Genomic DNA, 10,516 nt, shown 5'->3' with positions numbered 1-10,516 from the left:
GGACTTCACATCTTCTCCAGGAGGGAGGGTTTGGCACATTTTTTGTTGCGCACAGGATGGTTGTATTTTGCTGGGTGGAATTATGCCTTGTTGGTATCTATTTTGAGATTCGGTATGGTTGGAGGAGATACATACGGGCATCCACAAGGGTGGGTTTGTGATGGTTAATTCTGTGTGTCAACTTGTCTGGACTAAAGGATGCCCAGAGAGCTGGTAAAACATTGTTTCTGTGTGTCAGTTTGGCTGGACTAAGGGATGCCCAGAGAGCTGGCAAAACATTATTTCTGGGTGTTTTCATGAGGGTATCTCTGGAAGAGATTAGCCTTTGATTCACTAGATGGAGTAAAGAAGATCCACTCTCATCAATGTGGGTGGGCATCATCCAATCCCTTGGGAGCCCAAATAGAACAAAAAGGTGGAGGAAGGGCTAATCCATTCTCTCTTCTTCAGCTGGGACATCCATCTTCTCCTGTTCTCAGATATCGGAGATCCTGGGTTTCGAGCCATTGGACTCTGTGACTTAGACCAGTAGCCTCTGGGTCCTTCTCGGTCTCATTTCAAATGAAAACGCATGGCTGGTTAGGTTCTAGGCTTTGTCAGGCCTCCTGGGCATCGCTGAGAAACCAGATCTGAGATGTGATCAGAACTCGGGTGTGGGGTGGACTCTGCCGGCCCTCCTCTGGACATACTTCCCCCGTGTTTGGGGGTGAAGCCATTCTCTGCATCAGAATCAAACGTCCACATCCTCTTACTTACCCAGGCATCCCGTCTTCTTCAGCAGTTCGAATCCCAGCTCTGCCAGCCTGTGTGGTCATGGCAAAGGCCCTGTCCCTCTCTGAGCTGTCATCCCTGTTTGTGTCCTAGGGCTGCCATAACAAAGCACCACATTCTGGGGGCCTTAAAACAAACACAACTTATCATCACAGTTCTGGAAGCCAGGGCCTGAAGTCAAGGTGTTGGCCAGGCTGGTTCCTTCTGAGGCTATGAGGAAGAAACCACGCCGTACCTCTCTGCTAGTTTGTGGTGGTTGCCGGCTGTACTTGGCGTTCCTTGGCTTACGTTCCCTTCAGTGTCAGCTCCGTCTTCCCATGGCCTTCTTTTCTGTGAGCATTTCTCCGTGCCCTTTCCTCTTTTTTATAAGTTATTGGATTTAGGACCCACCCTAATCCAGTATGACCCCATCTTGACTTAAATAATTATATCTGAAAGACCCTATTTCCAAGTAAGGTTACATTCTGAGGTTCTGGGTGGACGTGAACTGGGGGAGGGGCATATCCTCAACCCCGTACAGTTCTCTCATCTGTGAAATGGGAATGATGATGGTACCTGATGGTACTGATTTTCCAGGGGAGGGGGCATGAGGTTAAGTCTCATAATTAATGTGCAGCCTTTACTATGGCACCAGTTTTCAGAAGAACTCCCTAAATGGTGCTGTGACCTCAAAGCTTCTGTCACCTTTCCTAACTTCCTAATCTCCCTAGCCAGCTCCTTTGACCAGGAATAGTCCCTACCCTCCCAGCCAGCGGGACTCTTAAAGGAAGAAAATCACTGGATTACCCACTGAGAGCTAATGATTCCAACCACACATGTGATATATATTCTTTGTTCACTTTCTTACCAAAACAGACATACCTGTCTCTCATGGGCATACTTCTGAAACCTGTATCCTTGGGTATTTGAGAAATAGATGTTGGTCTGAGATGTCAGATCTCCAAGCAAATAAGCAAAAACGGAATTACTTATATCCTGGAAGAACACACACATAGAACATTTATCTCTCTTTAAAAAGAGAGAGAGAGGCTGGGAGGATTGAGGAGATGTCGTTGAAAGTCACAAACATGGAACTCATAGATAAGTAGGTTCTGGAGCGCTAATGCCCAACAGCGTGATTATAGATAACAATACTGCATTACAAGGTGCGATCAAACAATACGGTGAATGTTTAAATTTTTTAAAAAATTATTATAGTAAAAGACACGTCGCCATTAATCCCCTTCAAAATACTCCCCCTCGCTTCGAACACACTTATCTCATTGTTCTTGTCACTTTCTGAAGCAGTTCTGGAAGCCCTCTTTCTTGAGTGTCTTTAGTTGCGCTGTCATGGCTGCCTCAATGTTCTGAATTGATTCAAAATGTTTACCTTTCATGGTCATTTTGACTTTGGTGAAGTGCCAGAAATCACACAGTGCCAGATCTGGTGAATAAGGTGGATGAAAACACATTGTAATGTGTTTGTTTTTTTAATTTTTTATTGGGGAATATTGGGGAACAGTGTGTTTCTCCAGGGCCCATCAGCTCCAATCAATCTAGTTGTGGAGGGTGCGGCTCAGCTCCAAGTCCAAGTCCTGTCGCCATTCTCAATCTTTAGTTGCAGGGGGCACAGCCCACCATCCCATGTGGGAATTGAACCGGCAACCTTGTTGTTGAGAGCTCGTGCTCTAACCGACTGAATCATCCGGCCGCCCCACCGGAATCTCAGTGGCAGCTCATTGTCTTCATTCTAGCTGTAGAGGGCGCAGCTCACTGGTCCATGTGGGAATCGAATCAGCAACCCTGTTGTTCAGAGCTTGCACTCTAACCAACTGAGCCACCTGGCCGCTCCATAATGTTTTTATTTGACAGAAATTGCTGTACCAGAAGTGATGTGTGACACAGAGCTTTTCTGTTGTGATCACAAAATACGGTAAATGCTGCTGCCAAGTGCCATCCAATGGAAAGGCAGGGATCTCTAATACAGGAAGCAGCACATCAAACCTTAGTAACAGTATGTGACAAGTTTCAACTGGTTTGGTTCAGTCCGTCAGATGTGAGCTATGGTTGTGAGAAGGTGTGTTTTAAACTGTGTCGTAAGTCATCCTCCACCATGACAACGCTCCATGTCACACATCGCTTCTGGTATGGCAATTTCTGTCAAATAAAAACATTACGGTGTGTTCTCATACACCTTATTCACTGGATCTGGCACCGTGTGACTTCTGGCTCTTCCACAAAGTCAAAATGATATAGGACATCGAGGCAGCCACGACAGCACAAGTAAAGACACTCATGAAAGAGGACTTCCGGAACTGCTTCAGAAAGTGGCAAGAATGATGGGATGAGTGTGTTCGAAGCGAGAGGGAGTATTTTGAGGGGGATTAATGGCAATGTGTCTTTTACTGTAATAAATTTTTTCATTTAAACATTCACTGTATTGTTTGATCACACCTCGTATAAACTTCAAAGTTGCTAAGAGACTATTAAATGTTCTCACTCCAAAAAATAAATGGTAATTAGGTAACATGATAGAGGTCTTAGTTAATGCTATGAATTTTGTCATATTGCAGTATAGAAATGTATCAAATCAACACACTGTACCCCTTAAACTTACACAATGTTATATGTCAATTATATCTCAATTAAAAAAGGGGGACAGATGCCAAGGGTTAAACTCCTGGGCATTTATCTCAGAGAAACAAAAACTTACGTCCTCACAAAAACATAAATGTTCATAGCAGTTTTTTTTTTTTTTTCAACAACGAAAAAGTAGAGGCAACCAAATTCTGGTACATTCACACCACGGAATATTACTTGGCAATGAAAAGGAACAGACTAGAGACACACAACAAATTGGATGAGTCTCCAGAGAATTTAGCTGAGAAAAGCTAATCCCTAAAGATTCCGTATTGTACGATGCCGTTTATATAACATTCTTGAAGTGATAAAATTATAGGGATGAAGACATATTAGACCAAGGGCTTGGGGCACTGGGGGCGGGGAGGTACAGAGCTCTGGGTAGTGGAACAGTCCAGTATTTCAATGGCACTAGTGGTTCTGTGACTTTACAATGTGACAAAACTACACGGACGTTGTATCCATGTCAATTTGCTGGGTTTAGTATGATAGTACTGTAGTTATATAAGAGGTAACCATTGGGGGAAGCTGAGTGAAGGTACGTGGAATTCTGTGATTTTTCCAACTTCCTATAGAGTCTATAATTATTTCAAAATAACAAATTCAAAAAAGGAAGATAGATAGATAGATAGATAGATAGATAGATAGATAGATAGATAGATAGATGGATTCATAGTGATCGTACAGCAGCCCTGGAGCCCCTCCCACATCAGGTCCTCTTCTGAACCCTGGGGGAATGACATTACACAAGTCCCTCGTGGTCCCAGCCCTCAAGGCTTAGCCTGTCCTTACTTCCATTCATAATTATCTCTGCTCAGAACAGAGTGACAAAAATGACAGACTCCACACAGTACTCACCAAGCAAAAGGGATGTTCACTGTAGCAACAGTTGTCACCAGAAATATGTGACACAGGGTGTTTTATACCTGAAAGGAAAAGGTCATTTGAAAAGTATGTGAGTTCCCTCAAGTTCAGAGAAAAGGTCAGAGGAGGGTTTGTCAACCTACTATTGACATTTGAGGCCAGATTGTTCTTTGTTGTGGGGGGTCGTTCTGGGCACTGTAGGATGTTATGTAGCACCCCCGTCTCTACTGACTCAATGCCAGTAGCACCCTCCTCCAGTCTTGACAACCAAAAAATATCTCCGGGGCCGGCCCGGTGACTCAGGCGGTTAGAGCTCTGTGCTCCTAACTCCGAAGGCTGCCGGTTCGATTCCCACATGGGCCAGTGGGCTCTCAACCACAAGGTTTGCCAGTTCAATTCCTCGAGTCCCGCAAGGGATGGTGGGCAGCGCCCCCTGCAACTAAGATTGAACACGGCACCTTGAGCTGAGCTGCTGCTGAGCTCCCAGATGGCTCAGTTGGTTGGAGCGCGTCCTCTCAACCACAAGGTTGCCGGTTTGACTCTCACAAGGGATAGTGGGCTGCGCCCCCTGCAACTAGCAATGGCAACTGGACCTGGAGCTGAGCTGTGCCCTCCACAACTCAGACTGAAAGGACAACAACTTGAAGCTGAACGGCACCCTCCACAACTAAGATTGAAAGGACAACAACTTGACTTGGAAAAAAGTCCTGGAAGTACACACTGTTCCCCCAATAAAGTCCTGTTCCCCTTCCCCAATAAAATCTTTAAAAAAAAAATATCTCCGGACTTTGCCCAGTGTGCTCTGGGGGGCAGAAATGTCCCCAGTTGAGGGCCACTGGTTTTGTTGACACCCTTTCAGGACTGTGCCAAAATGGCAGGAAGGGCTCCCTTCTCTTAGCAAGGCAGTCTTTGTTTCTATGTTAAATGCAGAAAGTTTGGCTCAAAAGAAAATATACGTGTGGCCAAGAAGCATATGAAAAAATGCTGGACATCTCTAATTATTAAGGAAATGCAAAGCAAAACCACACTGAGATACCACCTCACACTCATTAGTGTGGCTACTATGAGAAAAACGGGAAGCAACGAGTGTTGGTGAGAGTGTGAAGAAATGGGATCCCTTGTGCTCTGTTGGTGGGAATGGATAGTGGTGCAGGTGGGGCAAACGCTGGAGGCTCCTCAAAGAAATGAAAATAGAATGGCCACATGGTGAGCACAGAGGACATGTGCAGCTTTAACACAGACACTAACGCATCAACACTGTTAAAGATTGTGCGGACCTCGCTCAGTCTTCAATCCAAATGGAGACGACAGCCAAGAACTCAAGAGACGGCTGAAGCTTGGAAGGGCCGCCATGCAAGAGTTGGGAAAGGTCGCCAAGAGCAAAGATGTGTCATTAGAGGCCAAGGTTAAGACCATCCACACCCTCGTATTCCCAGTTACTAGGTACTGATGTGAAAGTTGGACAGTGAAAAAGGCTAATAGGAAAAACATCGATTCGTTTGAAATATAGTGTTGGAGGAGAGCCCTACGCATACCCTGGACCACCAGAAAGATGAACAAGTGGGTCCTAGAGCAAATTAAGCCTGAAATGTCACTGGAGGCAAAAATGACAAAGCTGTAGCTGTCCTACTTTGGGCACAGCATAACAAGACAGGGTTCTTTGGAAAACACAATAATGCTGGGGAAAATGGAAGGCAGCAGGAAAAGAGGGAGACCATGTATGAGATGGATTGACTCCATAAAAGAAGCCACAGGTATGAATCTATAGGAGCTGAGCAGGGCTGTTGAGGACAGGACACTGTGGACGTGACTCATTCATAGGGTCGCCAGGAGTCTGGATGCCAGCAATTCCACCTCTGGGTATAAAATAAATAAATACATAAATAAATATGTAAATAAATAAATAAAAGCAAGGACTCAAGGAGATATTTGTACACACATGTGCAAACAAGTGTTACTCACAATAGATAAAACAGGGAAGCAACCCGAGTGTCCATCAGTAGATGAAACTTAAAGTGGTCCATCCAGACAATGGAGTATTACTCGGCTTTCAAAAGGAAGGAAATTCTGATGCCGGCTACAACACGGATGACCCCTGAGGACATTACGCTGAGTGAAATAAGCCAGACACACAAGGACAAATAGTGCGTGATTCCACTTAAAGGAGGTCCCTAGAGAAGTCAAATCCATAGAGACAAGAAGTAGATGATGGGCGCCAGGGTCAAGGGGGGACATGGGGAGTTAGATCCTTGGATGCTATTAAAGAAATTGGTGGAAAGAAGTGGCAGGATGGAGACTAGATTGACTTGTATTACAAGGAGCCCTGACGGTTCAAGAAGTTAAATATGGAGTTTCACATGACCCATCAATTCCACCCCTAGGTATCTGATACCCAAGAGAAATGAAAACATACGTCCACACAAAAACTCGGACACAAATGTTCACAGCAGCATGATTCACACTGGCCAACAGGAGGAAACACCACAAACATCCATCAGCTGATGAGTGGATAGACAAAAGTAGTCCATCCACTGGACTATTACTCGGCCATGAAAAGGAGGGAGGCGCTGACACTCGCTACAACGTGGATGGACCTTGAACACACGGTGCTCATGAGAGAAGCCAGACACACAGTGTGTGATTCCATTTATGTGAAATGTCCAGAACAGGCACATCCACAGAGACAAAGAGTTGATTCATGGTTGTCAGGGGCTGGGGGAGTGGGATGGGGTGGTGAATGCTTAATGGGTACATGGTTTCTTTTTGGGGTGACGACAATGTTCTGGAACTTGACAGGGGTGATGGTTGCACAACATTGTGAATATACTAAATGACATTGACTTGTACACTTTAAAATGGTTAAACTGGGGAGTTTTATGTGAATTTTATGCCCCCTTTTCCCTAAAAGGTAAAAAGAGCCATGAACTGTGAGAGAGACAGTAACTGAACTGGAAGGTCAGGAGTGCGGTTCTAGAGGATGAGCAGTGAAGGCAGAGCCAGGGTGAGTGAATTTTGAAGGGAGAGGAAGGCAGAAGGCATTTAGGCAGTTTAGCTGTGGGTGGGAAGTTCTGTAAAGAGTTGGTCAGCTGATGTTTTGAAGGCACATTCCAGGTATCAGTTTACTGACATTCACCCAATCATCTCATTGACAGTCAAACTGGAACACTGTAATGAAAAGTTAGACAGAGGTCCAGCCAAGGCATGAGCCTTCTGCTGTGCTCTTCTGTCCCCCTTGGGGCTGTGACAAATTCACCAGTCAGTGTTTAGCAAGCAGGTGGCAGGCCCCGTGCTGACTGGGGCAGGGTGCCATCTTGGGAGGCCCATGATCTAGCTTGAAAATTAATATAAGTGAAGCAAAAGAATAATGACTTGCCAAATGGTGATCTACCAACCCAGGGGTTCTCCACTGAGTGGACTTGGACCCCCCAGGGGACACTGGGTGACACTGGGTATTTGGACCCCAAGGGTGATATCTGGGGACATTTTTGTTGTCGGGACTTAGTGGGGTGCTCCTGACATGGTGCAAGCCAGTGATGCTGCTCAACATCCCACAGGACCCAGGATGGCCCCACAGAGAGTGATCTGGCCCGAATGTCAGGAGTGCCAAGGCAGGGGCTGACCTTGTATTGACCCCTTCCTCACCACCGTGAGTACCCAAGCTCACTCGCTCTCGCACACACTCTCTCTTTTCTTCCCTTTTTCTGAAAAAGAGAAGGCCATCCCTTTTCTTCTCTGAAGAATAACATCGCCCTGTCTTCATTCTTGACCCTACCTCGCCTCCTACCTCAGCGTTCTCTTCTTTCTCTCTTCATCAAGCTTGTCTTCTCTCCTATTCCTTGTCCCTAATGTGAGGTACGTCACCCAGCCTTGTCACCAAGCAACTAGGAGTCAGTCTTGCCCAGAGCAGGTTTTTCTAGATTGTAAGCACAATCCCCAGTGGAAACACTAGGTTCCCACCCTGTGGGATAGGGGTTCCGGCCAACTTTTATTTGAATTTTAAAGGGTAAAGTAACATCTAGGGGTGGACTTCCAAGTAGTGGTATGGTTTGTACTTCCGAAATTAATCTTTTCCACTGATGTTGGCTGAACTCAAACAAAAAACTAAACAAAACAAAAACATATACCTATAGATGCATTCCAGGAACCAGCTTCATAATCATAAATATAGACTTTTCGATTCACTACTAACAGCAATACTGAGCTGGCAAAATGTGCTGATGTTACTTCTCGTATGCCAACCTACAAATAATGACATATATGACATCAATAAGTACATCTTTTCAGACATTGATTCAGGAAGCAATACTTCTAGACACACATCCAAGATATGTTTGTGCAAGAAGGAGGTGTTTGCTTCTCAGATATTGGGGACTATATGTACCCTAGGGTCAGCTGAAACCAAAACTGGGAGGTTGAAATTGGTGTTGGGTGCCTTCAGACACCGAAATTCACTCCATCTCCTTCTCTCTCATGAAAATCTCTGAGGATAAAGCCTGAAGATAAATGATGGGCATAACTGTTGCTTCTAAGAGTAACATTGGTATCTTAATAGATGGCAACACCTCTTTAGTATACATGTTAATGGTAGAATTTCTCTAGATAGTTACCAAGAAGGTAAAGGTTTCTCTGTTTTTGTTTAGTACACTTTAGGGAGGCCCTGAAATTAATGCATATAATCCATTCATAACACACAACTAATTGTAGGGAGCACTGGCAACAATTCTGCTTCCTTTTTTGGGGAAATAAAAGCCCATTTTGGTAGTAAGGGCAGAATAGAATCAACCTTCCTTTTGGCTTAGAAATTGCTCTCCGTCTTCAAGAGGCACATTTTGTAAAATAAACCCCCAAACTAACAAAAACAGACTAGTGTGATATTTCCAAACTCTGTCTTCTCTGAGTATCACATATTTCAAGTATCCTTCAGATTGTTCCATAAAATAACTACCTGCATTGAAGTGGGGATGGAAAATGGAAGGAGACTACTCTCAAAGTTATTTCTCGTGAAAAAAAGTTGTTTTCTGAAATAAACAATAAAAGAGTTAATTTAGGACAATTTCACAAGAAAAAAGACAATGTACTCTAAAAATGTTCCATTCAAATGAAATTCTTTTTTAAACAAGGAACCATTTAGTTTCTATCTCTATCATCTATCTAGATAGCTAGCTAGCTATCTTTTTGCATGAGTAAATCTCTATAGCCTGGGTATTTGGCTTCTTGAAATAACATTATTTTAAAAGTGTGACCATGTCAAATATAATATTGTATAAAATGCCCATTAAGTGACAGCCTATCTTGCACAGGATGAACTTCAGTTGTGTCAGTTATGTGGCTCTAATCTCACTAAAGTAAAGGATTTCAGACCAAGAATGTGTGTATAAGAAAGAAACAATGTTTTTCCTCGTGCAGGAAACGCTTAAGAAGTGAAAGGCCATCCATGAACATGGTATTTCCAGGCCTTTTCACACCCGCTCCAGAAGAGTTTTATGGTTTTAGACAGAGGAATTTCTGAGTTAATTCCCATGTATTTTAAGGTTTGTATTGCCACCGTGAATGGTATTTTTCATAATTGCCTTTTCTAAGTGGTCATGGCTGGTTTATAAGAGAGCCGTTGATTTTTTTAAAAGATTTTTATTAAAATGTAGCCAACATACAATATTATGTTAATTTCAGATGTGAATTGTTGAGGTTTTTAACATCTATCTTATGTTTGGCCATCTTGCTGCACTCAGTTGTTATTTCTGGTAGTTGATACACTTGGATTTGGCTAATGTTGTCTCTTTCCAATTGTGTATATATTTTTTAAAGTTTATTTATTTATTTATTATTTTTTTAAGGAAGGCGCAGCTCACAGTGCCCCACATGAGGATTGAACAGGTAACATGAGGATCGAACAGGCAACAGGCCAATTTGTGTTATTGGCTGTGACCTCCAATACAAAGTTGAGGGAGAGTGATATAATTCTGTTTGCTATTTTTACCTTCATATTGTGTACCATTCTTAGAACCCTATCTCCCTCCAATAATGCCTCCCTGGTCTCTTGATGAACTATGGCCTCAGCCCTTCACTTGTGTCCTTCTACTGTCTCACCTTTCTGCTTTTTGTTCTCCACCCAACAGTGACCTTTCAGGAGAGAAGTCATATTGTGTTACTCCCCTGCTTACTCTCTGGTGGCTTCCCACCAGACTTAAACAGGAATCCAAATTCATCACTACAGCTTACAAAACCCCACCTGATGTGACACTGTTGACATCCCCTTCACTCT

General features: G+C 43.7%; 1 protein-coding gene across 1 annotated transcript in view; it reads right to left on the bottom strand.

The window, feature by feature from the left end:
- The window catches only part of CATSPERD (catsper channel auxiliary subunit delta), a 42,788-nt gene that overhangs the window by 25,544 nt on the left and 6,728 nt on the right, over positions 1-10,516 (bottom strand). The window contains exons 4-7 of the mRNA XM_019710749.3: positions 9,200-9,272; positions 8,379-8,493; positions 4,249-4,316; positions 1,633-1,746 (exon numbers count right to left, since the gene is read on the bottom strand). Coding sequence (XP_019566308.3) covers positions 1,633-1,746; positions 4,249-4,316; positions 8,379-8,493; positions 9,200-9,272 — 370 coding nt within the window. The remainder of the gene's footprint in view (positions 1-1,632; positions 1,747-4,248; positions 4,317-8,378; positions 8,494-9,199; positions 9,273-10,516) is intronic.

This window comes from Rhinolophus sinicus, chromosome 15 (genome assembly GCF_057876585.1).
Source record: "Rhinolophus sinicus isolate RSI-liver-muscle chromosome 15, RSI-T2T, whole genome shotgun sequence".
NCBI classification, from domain to species: Eukaryota; Metazoa; Chordata; class Mammalia; order Chiroptera; family Rhinolophidae; genus Rhinolophus; species Rhinolophus sinicus.
The sequence above is the reverse complement of the archived record's forward strand: the minus strand, read 5'-3'. Positions and strand labels throughout refer to the sequence as shown.